Source organism: Hyla sarda, chromosome 11 (genome assembly GCF_029499605.1).
Source record: "Hyla sarda isolate aHylSar1 chromosome 11, aHylSar1.hap1, whole genome shotgun sequence".
NCBI classification, from domain to species: domain Eukaryota; kingdom Metazoa; phylum Chordata; class Amphibia; order Anura; family Hylidae; genus Hyla; species Hyla sarda.
Genome location: NC_079199.1, coordinates 100,897,917 through 100,914,803, shown reverse-complemented (window position 1 = coordinate 100,914,803; position 16,887 = coordinate 100,897,917). Strand labels below are relative to the sequence as shown.

The following is a 16,887-nucleotide window of genomic DNA, read 5'->3' as shown; positions in this document are numbered from 1 at the left end:
CCAATAATTTTGTCCAGACCATTTTTGGATTCTGGTGACATTATGTCCAATTTACTTTTTTTCCTCCTTTTTGGTTTAGTTCCAATACACACAAAGGGAATAATCATGTGTATAGCAAAACCTGTGTTACTGCAATCCTTTCCTGTGAGGAATACTTCATTTTCTAGAAAAATTTCAGGGGTGCCAACATTTACGGCCATAACTGTAGATAGATATGAGATATATAGATAGATAGAAAGGCCCTGTATAGTTTTGGGCAGGTGGTGACCCCTCCCTCTTCTCCCCTTGGTCACTGTGATCTATATCCGTCCTGTAGAATGTATAGATCTATATATATATCTGTTCCTCCAGGCCTGACCCTACATGTGGGGGGTCACAGGTAACATTTGCTGACTCGGGCTGTACCATCCTCTCACACCGGGGGAGACATACAGTCAGTCACTCTACAAGTGTATTATATCATCCTTAAAGGACAACTCCACCTAATTGGAAGGCCAAGTTGTATGTACACAAGTCTATTATAGATCATTGTGCTCTGGGCACTTCTGCCTCCTCATCCTCTATTCAGGAAGGAGAAATGTAGTCACCATAAATATACAGAACAGACAGCTAACAGTGGGGGAGAGAAGTCTCCTCAGAGACAGCTAAAGATTGGGGCCAGTCTAAGGTTATGGAGACGCTTCACCACCAGCCATCATCTTAGTGAGGAGTCTACTTTTGAGTGGCCAAGTGTTCAATTTCCTTACAGCACCCCCACTGGAGTAATTAAGTATTACACGCTGCCCATTCAGATCAGTGGGACAGGACAGGTCCTCCTGAGCGAGAGACCTTCGTTGTAGCTACTCTCCTTTCTAGATGAGGATCCTGAAGAAAGGACCCCCCCCCCCTCCACTAACTCTCCATTCTAGATCCTGAACAATGGACCCCCCCCCCCCCTCCACTAACTCTCCATTCTGGATGAGGATCCTGAACAAAGGACCCCCCCCTCCACTAACTCTCCATTCTAGATGAGGATCCTGAACAATGGACCCCTCCACTAACTCTCCATTCTGGATGAGGATCCTGAACAATGGACCCCCCCCTCCACTAACTCTCCATTCTAGATGAGGATCCCGAACAAAGGACCCCCTCCACTAACTCTCCATTCTGGATGAGGATCCTGAACAATGGACCCCCCCCCCCCTCCACTAACTCTCCATTCTAGATGAGGATCCCGAACAAAGGACCCCCCCCCCCTCCACTAACTCTCCATTCTAGATGAGGATCCTGAAGAAAGGACCCCTCCACTAACTCTGCATTCTAGATGGGGATCCTGAACAACGCCCCCCCCCCTCTCCACTAACTCTCCATTCTAGATGAGGATCCTGACCAATGGACCCCCCTCCACTAACTCTCCATTCTAGATGGGGATCCTGAACAACGGCCCCCCTCCACTAACTCTCCATTCTAGATGAGGATCCTGAACAACGGCCCCCCCTCCACTAACTCTTCATTCTAGATGAGGATCCTGAACAAAGGAACCCCCCTCCACTAACTCTCCATTCTAGATGAGGATCCTGAACAAAGGCCCCCCCCTCCACTAACTCTCCTTTCTAGATGAGGATCCTGAACAAAGGACCCCCCTCCACCAACTCTCCATTCTAGATGAGGATCCTAAACAAAGGACCCCCCTCCACTAACTCTCCATTCTAGATGAGGATCCTGAACAAAGGACCCCCCCCCTCTACTAACTCTCCATTCTAGATGAGGATCCTAAACAAAGGACCCCCCCCCCTCCACTAACTCTCCATTCTAGATGAGAATCCTGAACAAAGGCCCCCCTCCACTAACTCTCCATTCTAGATGAGGATCATGAACAAAGGACCCCCCCCCCCTCCACTAACTCTCCATTCTAGATGAGGATCCTAAACAAAGGACCCCCCTCTCCACTAACTCTCCATTCTAGATGAGGATCCTAAACAAAGGACCCCCCTCCACTAACTCTCCATTCTAGACGAGGATCCTGAACAAAGGACCCCCCCTCCACTAACTTTATATATTTCCTATGTGGTGGGGGGTTCTTCCCCTCTCTACATATAACAAAGGGGACGATTATGTGAATTAGGCGGCGGAGAGGTCATCACAGAAACAAGTGAAGCAAAGGTATTATTTACTAGAGGGAGAACATGAAAATTATGGCTTCCTTAGAAGGTGAAGGACATTGCTTCCATGTAACCTTGGCCAATCGGGGGCAGGGGTCCAAAATACTACAGAATCCTAGAGAGGAGAGAGCAGGTTCATCAGCAGCGCAGAGTATTTCAGGGAACATGGCTGCTGACCCTATGGGAGTCAATGAGACATCCGCTCACGTGATCTTAATAACCCCTTGACGTCTAATACGTCTTAAATTTTTTGCATGTTCATTTTTTTTCTAGGACCATCTAGAGGACCACAAGGGCTTGTTTTAAGCGGGACCAATTGCACTTTATGATGACATCATTAATTGTGCCATATCATCTACTTCAAAATAAAAAGAATTATATATTTGTGAAAAAATGCAATTTTACAAACTTTGGGGCCTTTCATGCACTTTATGACACATTATCTCTATTCTGTAGGTCCATACGATTACAACGATACCCAATTTATATATATTATTATTATTATTATTATATTATTATTATTATATTATTATTATATTTTATATTATATTATTTTTATTAGATTATTATTTTATATTATATTGTATTTATTATTATTATTATTATTATTTTTTTTTTTTTACATTTTTCAAACTTTTTTGTCCTTCTAGCTCAGTTTGTCTCAACCAATGTGCCTCCAGATGTTACAGAACTGCAACTCCCAGCATGCCTGGACAGCCAAAGGCCATCTGGGCATGCTGGGATTTGTAGTTTTGCATATTAAAAAAGAAAAAATTTAATTGTTTTTTTTCTAGTCCCTCAGGGCAGTGTTTCCAAACCAGTGTGCCTCCAGCTGTTGTAAAACTACAACTCCCAGCATGCCTGGACAGCCACTACCTTTGGGGACTTGTATGAGCAATCTTTCGATTGCTTATACAGATCAGTGTAATACTATTGTATTACTCTGATCCGTTACATTGGCACTAGAGTCTTGGAGGCCTGGATCCAGCCACGGCACCACCAATGACATGCACAATCGATGTTTTCATGCCGGCTACAGAGGTTGCTACATGTACGTAAGGACAGGGCTACACGTACCAAGACCATCCCGCAGCACAGAGCATTTCAGGAAAGTAGTGTATCCACCGAAATGGTGTCAGTGAGGACAATTATCACCTCATAAATAGCCAATTTACGTGTCTGTGCAGCCGCCATAGAAACGTCTCATTATAGAATTTCCCACAATCACCTCTTTAGATCCCATTGTGCCATAGAAGTGCCAATCTGAACGGCCCACCCCCCTCTCCCCCGATATACACAGCCCACCTTATAACCTCTCATCCCATTACCAATTCAATGGGAATTCTTTGGGAAAATCCAACACTAATAGGCAACCCCACCCCCATCCAAGATTTTATGGTTGCCCCCCCCCCCCCACCTCCTGCATTGTTGATGTTGGCACCAATTGAAGAGGGGGGTACAGTTTATGGCCGGTGGACCATTTACATCTGAATGGCCCCCTTTCTCTAGTTAATCTGAATTCAGGAAATAATCTCGGGCTTGTAAAGGAATAGAAAATTGGCCTCTTCCCTTGTGTGGACTCAATAACCCCCCCCCATGACCCCACTCATGACCCCCCCCCCCCCCACACACACACACACACCTTCCCCCATATCAATTATACACTTATGCCAGGAATGTTGCTATTAGTGCAGGACGGCCATGGCACATCCCAGCTCCATATCACCTTCACAAGGGTGTCCTAAATATAGAAAGAGGCCAAAAATAGTGCCGAGACCTGTCACGTTGTAGGCCAGAGAGTGAGAAGCATCGTTGTCTAGACTGGAAAGGTAATGGAGGGAAGATAAGCGCCCGATACGGCGTGCCAATCGACAACGTACAAAAGGGATCTTTCTTATACCACCCAACTGGATCCTTCGTGTCGCCGCTCACTTCCATTATTGTTGGCAGCACAAAAGGTGTGACCGGCTGAAGAGTGAAAGTTCTCAGAGGTGTCTGGCAGCGGCTTACTCCCCTTTCCGTACTCGGGGAACATGCACTTTTGGCCGAGTCAATCATGCATGTGTATGGACTGAGGATAGAGAGAAACAGATGTCAGCCGAAGTGTACGGCCGGCATTAGTAAGGTTGCTTTTTTGGGGCCTATAAGGTCCACCTGGTCTTGGAATGGATGAACTGCTGACCCTACCTCAATCTTTGCCTTAAAGGGGTACTCTGGTGGAAAACACTTTTTTTTTTAAATCAACCGGTGCCAGAAAGTTAAACAGATTTGTAAATAATTTCTATTAAAAAAATCTTAATCCTTCCAGGACTTTTTAGCAGCTGTATGCTACAGAGGAAATTCTTTTCTTTTTGAATTTCTTTTTTGTCTTGTCCACAGTGCTCTCTGCTGACACCTGATGCCCGTATCAGAAACTGTCCAGAGCAGGAGAAAATCCCCATAGCAAACCTATGCTGCTCTGGGCAGTTCCTGACACAGACAGAGGTGTCAGCAGTGAGCACTGTGGACAAGACAAAAAAGAAATTCAAAAAGAAAAGAATTTCCTCTGTAGTAGACAGCTGCTAAAAAGTACTGGAAGGATAACGATTTTTTAAATAGAAGTCATTTACAAATCTGTTTAACTTTCTGGCACCAGTTGATTTAAAAAAAAAAAAAAAAATTACCCCTTTAACCTTTAGGCACCTTGGACCCTTCTCGAATATTTACTTAGGGGGTTTGCAGCACAGTCCTGTCATTCTGGACATTGGTGGTGGTCCAAGCTCATGGTGTGACCTACCTTGTATCTATGACATGTAAAAACATCATTTTTGGCCCATCCTCATCTTGTAAACCTTTAGACACCTTGGACAGTGCTCTGTAGGGTCACCACCTGGCCGGTATTTTACCTGCACAGCCAGTATTATGGCCACCCTGACAGTGTTTTTATATTAAAAATTCCGGCAATGCAATGGGCGGTGTTTATCCAACCAATCCTCCAACTCCCAAAATGTTGCACCATATACTATACCAGTGTTTCCCAACCAGAGTGCCTCCAGCTGTTGCAAAACTACAACTCCCAGCATGCCCGGACAGCCCGGAGGCACCCCTGGTTGGGAAACACTGACCTATACTATATACTACTATATAGTCCAACATGCTGGTAGTTGTAGTTTTGCAACAGCTGGAGGCACCCCTGGTTGGGAAACACTGACCTATACTATATACTACTATATAGTCCAACATGCTGGTAGTTGTAGTTTTGCAACAGCTGGAGGCACCCCTGGTTGGGAAACACTGACCTATACTATATACTACTATATAGTCCAACATGCTGGGAGTTGTAGTTTTGTAACAGCTGGAGGCACCCCTGGTTGGGAAACACTGACCTATACTATATACTACTATATAGTCCAACATGCTGGGAGTTGTAGTTTTGCAACAGCTGGAGGAACTCCTGGTTGGGAAACACTGAGCTATACTATATACTACTATATAGTCCAACATGCTAGGAGTTGTAGTTTTGCAACAGCTGGAGGCACCCCTGGTTGGGAAACACTGACCTATGCTATATACTACTATATAGTCCAACATGCTAGGAGTTGTAGTTTTGCAACAGCTGGAGGCGCTCTGGTTGGGAAACACTGACCTATACTATACACTACTATATAGTCCAACATGCTGGGAGTTGTAGTTTTACAACAGCTGGAGGCACCCCTGGTTGGGAAACACCGACCTATACTATATACCACTATATAGTCCAACATGCTGGGAGTTGTAGTTTTCGTTCGGGGCAGCTGCTGAGCCACAGGCTGTATCAGGGCATGCTGGGAGTTGTAGTTAGTAACTAACTGCAACTCCCGAATTTGCCCAAAAAAAAAAAGCGATCAAAAAGTCACATCGGAAACAAAATGGTCGTGTTAAAAACTACAGATCGGGGCTCAAAAAAATGATCCCTCATACAGGCCCCGTATAAGGAGAAATATAAAGCTATAGGGGTCAGAATAGGACAAAGTGTCCCCCGCATATGTGTATCCTGTGATGTCACGCATATATAATTAATTATGCAAATTAGCATGGCCGGTATTTTTTCAAGAAAGGTGACAACCCTAGAACCTAGTGCACAGAGATTTACTTCGAAGGTGCCAAAAAGGGTTTGCGGTGCAGTCCTGTCATTTTGGGCCAAGCTCATGGTCCTCACCAATGTGACCTTATACCTTGTATCTGTGACATCTCAAAAGATCATTTCGGTCCATCCGCACCTTGTAAACCTTCAGGCACTTTGGACACTGCTCATAGATTTACTTAAAGGGGTACTCCGCTGAAAACCATTATGATTATTATTATTCATTTTTTTTTTTTTTTAATCAACTGATGCCAGAAAGTTAAACAGATTTTACTTCTATTAAAAAAATCTTAATCCTTCCAGTACTTATCAGCTGCTGTATGCTCCACAGGAAGTTGTGTAGTTCTTTCCAGTCTGACCACAGTGCTCTCTGCTGACACTTCTGTCCGTGTCGGGAACTGTTCGGAGCAGGAGAGGTTTGCCATGGGGATTTGCTCCTGCTCTGGACAGTTCCTGACACGGACAGAGGTGTCAGCAGAGAGCACTGTGGTCAGACAGACAACTTCCTGTGGAGCATACAGCAGCTGATAAGTACTGGAAGGATTAAGATTTTTTAGTAGAAGTCATTTACAAATCTGTTTAACTTTCTGGCAACAGTTGATTTAACAAAATTAATTAATTAATTAATTAAAAAAAATTCCAGGGGACTACCCCTTTAAAAGGTGCTGAAGGGGGTTTGCAGCACAGTCCTGTCATTCTGGACATCGGTGGTGATCAAAGCTCATGGGTGACCTTGTACCTTGTATCTGTGACATGTCAGAAGGTCATTTTTTGGGACGTGTTCCTCCATTAAAAAGGTGGACGAATTCTATGTCTCCTGGTCCAAACCACAGGTCCACCTGTCCCGATGCCACCTGACAAGGGTTAACCTGGATGATCTCTGTTCTATTGGGGTCAATGACCCTTTTGGATGTTGCTCTTCTAGGTCCACACAAGGTATAAAGTATTAATTAAAGTATCATCAGGTATCACTTCTTACCTGTATATGTCCACGAGGAACCTGGAAGAAAACAAACACAAAGTTTGGGTTATTCTCTTCGCACACATCAGATTTCTAGGTTCTACAGATGATACCACAAAAGAGAAGGATATCTGGTCTATGTAAGCCTTAAAGGGGTATTCCAGGGAAAAAATACTTTATATATATCAACTGGCTCCATAAAGTTAAACAGATTTGTAAATTACTTCAATTAAAAAAATCTTAATCCTTCCAATAATTATCAGCTGCTGAAGTTGAGTTGTTGTTTTCTGTCCGGCAACCGTGCTCTCTGCTGACATCTCTGTCTGTCTTGGGAACTGCACAGGGTAGAAGAGGTTTGCTATGGGGATTTGCTTCTACTCTGGACAGTTCTCGAGACAGGTGTCATCAGAGAGCACTTAGACAGAAAAGAACAACTCAACTTCAGCACTGGAGTACCCCTTTAAATGCCCCAATACCTTGCCCACTAAACATGTTTTTTTTCCATCCTTGACATTTATAATAGGGTAAATGATGGCTTTATAGCAAACAGCCTGACGCTGAGTGACCAGTTATTGTGATGATTATATTTTTATCGAAATTGCTTACCCTGGCCATGTTACTGACCCCTGAATGCCCATCGATATCTATAACCTCAAATGCCCTAATGGGGCATATGCTGTGGAATACCCTATTCCTTATGTGGGGGGGGGGGGGTTTGTTTGCTATTTTTGACACTGTACAAGCTACAGTAGTGGTCTTGGAACGTTGGACCTCTAGATGTTGCGTCATCTGGAGGTCCACAGTTTGGAGAACACTGGATTGGGCTTCTACAGTCATGGCCGTAATTGTTTGGGGCTGCTTATCCACCATCCGGACTATCCTGCGTTGACACTGATGCTTCCTGAGCCTGCAGCTTGAATATCGTTGGAACTTGTTTGGGGCTGCTTATCCACCATCCGGACTATCCTGCGTTGACACTGATGCTCCCTGAGCCTGCAGCTTGAATAGCGTTGGAACTTGTTTGGGGCTGCTTATCCACCATCCGGGCTATCCTGCATTGACACTGATGCTCCCTGAGCCTGCAGCTTGAATATCATTGGAACTTGTTTGGGGCTGCTTATCCACCATCCGGACTATCCTGCGTTGACACTGATGCTTCCTGAGCCTGCAGCTTGAATATCATTGGAACTTGTTTGGGGCTGCTTATCCACCATCGGAACTATCCTGCGTTGACACTGATGCTTCCTGAGCCTGCAGTTTGAATATCGATGGAACTTGTTTGGGGCTGCTTATCCACCATCCGGACTATCCTGCGTTGACACCTTTCATCAATTTTTTTCTTCCGTCCACGCCCAGGGAGATTAGCTACAGTGCCATGGGTTGTAAACTTCTTGATAATGTTGCGCACTGTGGACAAAGGCAAATCTAGATCTCTGGAGATGGACTTGTAACCTTGAGATTGTTGATATTTTTCCACAATTTTGGTTCTCAAGTCCTCAGACAGTTCTCTTCTCCTCTTTCTGTTGTCCATGCTTAGTGTGGCACACACAGACACACAATGCAAAGACTAAGTGAACTTCTCTCCTTTTTATCTGCTTTCAGGTGTGATTTTTATATTGCCCACACCTGTAACTTGCCCCAGGTGAGTATAAAGAAGCATCACATGCTTGGAACAATCTTATTTTTCCACAATTTTGAAAGGGGCCAATAATTTTGTCCAGCCCATTTTTGGAGTTTGGTGACATTATGTCCAATTTACTATTTTTTCCTCCTTTTTGGTTTAGTTCCAATACACACAAAGGGAACAAACATGTGTATAGAAAAACCTGTGTTACTGCAATCCTTTCCTGTGAGGAATACTTCATTTTATAGTTTTTTTTTTTTTTTTTTACTTTTAGAGTGCCCCCATTGGTGTTCCCATCGGCCTCTGTTGGTCTAGTACAGTGTTTCTCAACCAGGGTGCCTCCAGCTGTTGCAAAACTACAACTCCCAGCATGCCTGGACAGCCAAAGGCTGTCCAGGCATGCTGGGAGTTGTAGTTTTGCAACAGCTGGAGGCACCCTGGTTGGGAATCACTGGTCTAGTAAATGATCAGTCAGGTGACACATTACACACAATCGGTCAGCTATTCTGCACGTGTCATCGGTCACTCAGTTTAATTATAATCTAATGATATTGTTGTATCCGAAAAAACTTTTTTCTTGCCTATATATTTAGTTCTGGACAATTCTACTTTTAAAGGGGTACTCCGGTGGAAAACTTTTTTTTTTTTTTTTTTTTTTTAAATCAACTGGTGCCAGAAAGTTAAACAGATTTGTCAATTACTTCTATAAAAAAAAAATCTTAATCCTTCCAGTACTTATTAGCTGCTGAATACTACAGAGGAAATTCTTTTCTTTTTGGAACACAGAGCTCTCTGCTGACATCACGAGCACAGTGCTCTCTGCTGACATCTCTGTCCATTTTAGGAACTGTCCAGAGCAGCATATGTTTTCTATGGGGATTTTCTCCTACTCTGGACAGTTCTTAAAATGGACAGAGATGTCAGCAGAGAGCAAAGTGCTCGTGATGTCAGCAGAGAGCTCTGTGTTCCAAAAAGAAAATAATTTCCTCTGTAGTATTCAGCAGCTAATAAGTACTGGAAGAATTAAGATTTTTTTTATAGAAGTAATTTACAAATCTGTTTAACTTTCTGGCACCAGTTGATTTAAAAAACAAACAAAAAAAAGTTTTCCACCAGAGTACCCCTTTAATAGATCGTAAGAATGTGATCACTGAGGTCACTGGAGTCACTGAGGTCTCAATGCTCTGAGGTCACTGGGGTCACTGAGGTCTCAATGCTCTGAGGTCACTGGGGTCACTGGGGTCTCAATGCTCTGAGGTCACTGGGGTCTCAATGCTCTGAGGTCACTGGGGTCTCAATGCTCTGAGGTCACTGGGGTCTCAATGCTCTGAGGTCACTGGGGTCACAATGCTCTGAGGTCACTGGAGTCTCAATGCTCTGAGGTCACTGGAGTCTCAATGCTCTGAGGTCACTGGGGTCTCAATGCTCTGAGGTCACTTGGGGTCTCAATGCTCTTAGGTCACTGGGGTCACTGGGGTCTCAATGCTCTGAGGTCACTGGGGTCACTGGGGTCTCAATGCTCTGAGGTCACTGGGGTCTCAATGCTCTGAGGTCATTGGGGTCACTTTGGTCTTAATGCTCTGAGGTCACTGGGGTCTTAATGCTCTAAAGTCACTGGGGTCTTAATGCTCTGAGGTCACTGGGGTCTCAATGCTCTGAGGTCACTGGGGTCTCAATGCTCTGAGGTCACTGGGGTCTCAATGCTCTGAGGTCACTTGGGGTCTCAATGCTCTTAGGTCACTGGGGTCACTGGGGTCTCAATGCTCTGAGGTCACTGGGGTCACTGGGGTCTCAATGCTCTGAGGTCACTGGGGTCTCAATGCTCTGAGGTCATTGGGGTCACTTTGGTCTTAATGCTCTGAGGTCACTGGGGTCTCAATGCTCTGAGGTCACTTGGGGTCTCAATGCTCTTAGGTCACTGGGGTCACTGGGGTCTCAATGCTCTGAGGTCACTGGGGTCTCAATGCTCTGAGGTCACTGGGGTCTCAATGCTCTGAGGTCACTGGGGTCTCAATGCTCTGAGGTCACTTGGGGTCTCAATGCTCTTAGGTCACTGGGGTCACTGGGGTCTCAATGCTCTGAGGTCACTGGGGTCACTGGGGTCTCAATGCTCTGAGGTCACTGGGGTCTCAATGCTCTGAGGTCATTGGGGTCACTTTGGTCTTAATGCTCTGAGGTCACTGGGGTCTTAATGCTCTAAAGTCACTGGGGTCTTAATGCTCTGAGGTCACTGGGGTCTCAATGCTCTGAGGTCACTGGGGTCTCAATGCTCTGAGGTCACTGGGGTCTCAATGCTCTGAGGTCACTGGGGTCTCAATGCTCTGAGGTCACTGGGGTCTCAATGCTCTGAGGTCACTGGGGTCACTGAGGTCTCAATGCTCTGAGGTCACTGGGGTCTCAATGCTCTGAGGTCCCTGGGGTCTCAATGCTCTGAGGTCCCTGGGGTCTCAATGCTCTGAGGTCCCTGGGGTCTCAATGCTCTGAGGTCACTGGGGTCTCAATGCTCTGAGGTCACTGGGGTCTCAATGCTCTGAGGTCACTGGGGTCTCAATGCTCTGAGGTCACTGGGGTCTCAATGCTCTGAGGTCACTGGGGTCTCAATGCTCTGAGGTCACTGGGGTCTCAATGCTCTGAGGTCACTGGGGTCTCAATGCACTGGGGTCTCAAATCCACTAGCCAGCGTTTAGAACATTTAGTTCCAAATGCTGTGCGCGCGCTGTGGCGGTCGGCCACACCCACTCGTGATGTCACACCACGCCCCCTCAATGCAAGTCTATAGGAGGGGGCGTGGCTGACCGCTGCAGCGTGCACAGCGTTCGGAACTAAGTGTTCTGAACTCTGGCCAGTGGAGTACCCCTTTAATAAAGCCGCCATAAAACATGGAAATAAAACCCTGTAAACTTATGTTCACACCTACAAAATTAACAAGCGGAATTTCTGCAGAGGAAAATCAGCAGCAGATTTAGTGCAGACCGATTGTAGTCAACAGGTAGCGACACAATCTGCAGGTGTGAACATACCCTAAAGGTACAAACAGCAACTTTTATTTGGTACAACAGCAGACAGTATCACACATGATAGGCTTAGATACACTAGTTCAGCAGACAGTATCACACATGATAGGCTTAGATACACTAGTTCAGCAGACAGTACCACACGTTAGGCTTAGATACACTAGTTCAGCATACAGTATTACACATGATAGGCTTAGATACACTAGTTCAGCAGTAAGTACCACACTGTAGGCTTAGATACACTAGTTCAGCAGACAGTACCACACGTTAGGCTTAGATACACTAGTTCAGCATACAGTATCACACATGATAGGCTTACATACACTAGTTCAGTAGACAGTACCACATGTTAGGCTCAGATACACTAGCTCAGCAGTAAGTACCACACGTTAGGCTTAGATACATTAGTTCAGCAGACAGTACCACATGTTAGGCTTAGATACACTGGTTCAGCAAACAGTATTACACATGATAGGCCTAGATACACTAGTTCAGCACACAGTAAGTACCACATGTTAAGCTTAGATACACTAGTTGAGCAGACAGTACAACATGTTAGACTTAGATACACTAGTTCAGTAGTAAGTACCACATGTTAGGCTAAGATACACAGGCTAAGCAGACAGTATTACACGATAGGCCTAAATAAACTAGTTCAGCAGACAGTACCACACGTTAGCCTTAGATACACTAGTTCAGCAGACAGTACCACATGTTAGGCTTAGATACACTGGTTCAGCAAACAGTATTACACATGATAGGCCTAGATCCACTAGTTCAGCAGTAAGTACCACACTGTAGGCTTAGATACACTGGTTAAGCAGACAGTAACACATGTTAGGCTTAGATACACTAGTTCAGCATACAGTATCGCACATGATAGGCTTAGATACACTAGTTCAGTAGACAGTACCACATGTTAGGCTCAGATACACTAGTTCAGCAGTAAGTACCACACATTAGGCTAAGATACACTAGTTCAGCAGACAGTACCACACGTTAGGCTTAGATACACCAGTTCAGCAGACAGTATCACACATGATAGGCTTAGATACACTAGTTCAGCAGACAGTATCAAACATGATAGGCTTAGATACACTAGCTCAGCAGACAGTACCACACGTTAGGCTTAGATACACTAGTTCAGCAGAAAGTACCACATGTTAGGCTTAGATACACTGGTTCAGCAAACAGTATTACACATGATAGGCCAAGATACACTAGTTCAGCACACAGTAAGTACCACATGTTAGGCTTAGATACACTAGTTCAGCAGTCAGTACAACATGTTAGACGTAGATACACTAGTTCAGTAGTAAGTACCACATGTTAGGCTAAGATACACAGGCTAAGCAGACAGTATTACACATGATAGGCCTAAATAAACTAGTTCAGCAGACAGTACCACACGTTAGGCTTAGATACACTAGTTCAGCAGACAGTATCACATGTCAGGCTTAGATACACTGGTTCAGCAAACAGTATTACACATGATAGGCCTAGATACACTAGTTCAGCAGTAAGTACCACACTGTAGGCTTAGATACACTGGTTCAGTATCATTGTTTGGCCTATCATGTATTATACATGATAGGCCTAGAATTAGATACATTACTTTGCATACAGTATCACACGTGGGGGGGGGGGGGGGGCATATCTAAAAAGTGACTTTCCTGTCTGTCAAACCCAGATGTAGTAGAGAAAAGTTTGTCATTTGCTTTTCAAAGGATTTACAGTTCACAAAGTGCGCAAAGATAACCGCGCAGAGCTCTGCTACATCTGCGCACACGCAGCACGGTGACAACCTGAGCTCGGTGATTCCTGACGGTTCTCTTAACCTTGTCTTGGAGGCCATTGTCCTTATACAGAACAATGTGACTTTTTCGGAGAATGCTGCAGCGGCCCCCCATACGCTCCCCCGTGTGCCTCCCTGGCAGAGCGTGGACTTTCCCACACAGAACAAAGCGGTGGCATCATTGTGAATGGACAGAGACCATCTGGCCGGGCACCAGCGGTGCTGACTGTACAGAAGGACCCTCCTCATCTTCTCATCCTCCTCTCCAGACAGTAAGGGGTTAAACCCGAACCGCTCTGCAGCATTCTAATACACACTCACGGAACTCTCAGAGAGACCAACTGTCGCTGTTGCCCGTAGCAACCGCTGCTTAGATTTCAAATCCTGTGATTGGTTGCCAAAGCCTTGTCAGTTCCTTGTCCTTTTCAAGATCTCTGCTTGCTGTCATTGAATGTGAATCATTGAATGGAATCCGATCCCGCTCCTGGGTTTGTCGCTGTGTATCGGCGTAGCTGGTCAACCCCTTCATGGGAGTGGTCTCAAAACGGTGGCCCTCCGGATGTTGCAAAACTACCGCTTGCTGCCCAGGCATGCTGGGAGTTGTAGTTTTGCAACAGCTGGAGGCACACTATTTAGGAAACACTGTCCTAGGACAAGGGTATCCAACCTCCAGCCCTACAGCTAGTTGTAGTTTTGCTATAGCTGGAGGGATGCAGGTTGGATACCCCTGTCCTGAGACAGTGTTTCCAAAATAGTGTGCCTCCAGCTGTTCCAAAACTACAACTCCCAGCATTCCTGGACAGCCAATGGCTGTCTGGGCATGCTGAGAGTTGTAGTTTTGTAATAGCTGGAGGGCGGCAGGTTGGATACCCTTTTCCAGGGGCAGTGCAGACATTACAGAACCACAAGTCCCAGCATGCCCAGAAATTGTAATTTTGCTATAGCTGGAGGGCTGTTGGTTGGATACTCTTGTCCTAGGGCACTGTTTCCTCACTAGTGTGCCTCCAGCTGTTGCAAAACCACAACTCCCAGCTTGCCTGGACAGCCGTTGGCTGTTCAGGCATGCTGGGAGTTGTAGTTTTGCTATAGCTGTAGGGCTGGAGGTTAGATACCCTTGTCCTAGGACAGTGTTTCCTAAATAGTGTGCCTCCAGCTGTTGCAAAACTACAACTTCCAGTATGGCCAGACAGCCAACGGCTGTCCGGGCATGCTGAGAGTTGTAGTTTTGTAATAGCTGGAGGGCGGCAGGTTGGATGCCCTTGTCCAGGGGCAGTGAAGACATTACAGAACCACAAGTCCCAGCATGCCCAGAAATTGTAGTTTTGCTATAGCTGGAGGGCTGTTGGTTGGATACTCTTGTCCTAGGGCACTGTTTCCTCACTAGTGTGCCTCCAGCTGTTGCAAAACCACAACTCCCAGCTTGCCTGGACAGCCGTTGGCTGTCCAGGCATGCTGGGAGTTGTAGTTTTGCTATAGCTGTAGGGCTGGAGGTTAGATACCCTTGTCCTAGGACAGTGTTTCCTAAATAGTGTGCCTCCAGCTGTTGCAAAACTACAACTTCCAGCATGCCTGGGAGTTGTAGATTTGCTATAGCTGGAGGAGCGGCAGGGTGGATACCCTTGTCCTGGGGCAGTGTTTTTTCCCTAGTGTGCCTCCAGCTGTTGCAAAACTACACCCCTCCTTCTGGGCATGCTGAGAGTAGTAGTTTTGCAACAGCTGGAGGCACATTAGTTAGAACACACTGTCCGGACATGCTGGGAGTTGTAGTTTTGCAACATCTGGAGGGCCACATTTTGGAGACCACTGCCGTCTTAGCGAACGTAGAAAAGTTCCAAAGTTTAATCCGTCCCCCTCCCCAAGATCCGAAAGTTTAATCTCCATGACGACGTTAATTAAGAATCCTGGAAGATTAACGTCTGGAAGATAATAAAACAAAAAACTGCGGCACAACACAAGGGGCGACGTTATAAACAGCTACTATACATGGCGACAAACACAATGGCAATAATCTATAAGAGAAGCTGCTGCGCCGTCCACTTACTGGAATCCTGCTTTCCCAGACTCCTGAATGGTACAGGCTAAAGATACTGATGTATCAGAGCTGTGTGCAGTGATATAGAGGTGTCCTGAAGCTTGGACACAGTGAGCTCTGCTACATCCTCTATGACAGTGTTCTATGACAGTGTTTCCCAACCAGGGTGCCTCCAGCTGTTGCAAAACTACAACTCCCAGCATGCCCGGACAGCCAAAGGCTGTCCGGGCATGCTGGGAGTTGTAGTTTTGCAACAGCTGGAGGCACCCTGGTTGGGAAACACTGCTCTATGATATGTGAAGATTGCGCACAGTGAGCTCTGCTACATCCTCTATGATATGTGAAGGAGACTGCAGAGGAGATCACCTACCTGCTGACTGTGTGATGGAGGACGGAGAGGAGATCACCTACCTGCTGACTGTGTGATGGAGGACGGAGAGGAGATCACCTACCTGCTGACTGTGTGATGGAGGACGGAGAGGAGATCACCTACCTGCTGACTGTGTGATGGAGGACGGAGAGGAGATCACCTACCTGCTGACTGTGTGATGGAGGACGGAGAGGAGATCACCTACCTGCTGACTGTGTGATGAAGGACGGAGAGGAGATCACCTACCTGCTGACTGTGCGATCCTCAGGAGGAGTATATAGAGGATCCTATAGGGTGACATGTCTGCGGGGGATGGGGATCCGCACTATGACGAGGACTTTTCTGGTCCAGCAGCTTTTACACCGACCTCATCCACAGTCCCAGCTCTTTATAAGGTGGTCCTGGGGGGCCGGGTCTGAGGGACGGGGCTGGGGGCCAATCAGCTGGAGGAGCCCAGGGATGGTGTGTGGTGCCACTGCTTGTCACATTGTGAGACACAAACACTGCACGTACACACGGTATAGACACACTATATACAATAGACACACTATATACACTACACATACACTATACTACACTATATACACTACACATACACTATACTACACTATATACACTACACATACACTATACTACACTATATACACTACACATACACTATACTACACTATACTACACTATACTACACTATATACGCACTATACTACACTACACATACACTATACTACACTATATACACTACACATACACTATACTACACTATATACACACTATACTACACTATATACACTACACATACGCACTATACTACACTATATACGCTACACATACACTATATACACACTATA

At 45.7% G+C, this 16,887-nt stretch overlaps 1 protein-coding gene across 1 annotated transcript in view; it reads right to left on the bottom strand.

Annotated features, from left to right (window-relative positions):
- CA14 (carbonic anhydrase 14) overlaps positions 1–16,605 on the bottom strand; it is a 44,253-nt gene extending 27,648 nt beyond the window's left edge. Inside the window, exons 1-2 of the mRNA XM_056547161.1 lie at positions 16,286–16,605; positions 7,223–7,243 (exon numbers count right to left, since the gene is read on the bottom strand). Coding sequence (XP_056403136.1) covers positions 7,223–7,243; positions 16,286–16,340 — 76 coding nt within the window. The 5' untranslated portion in view covers positions 16,341–16,605. The remainder of the gene's footprint in view (positions 1–7,222; positions 7,244–16,285) is intronic.
- Positions 16,606–16,887: the final 282 nt, after the last annotated feature.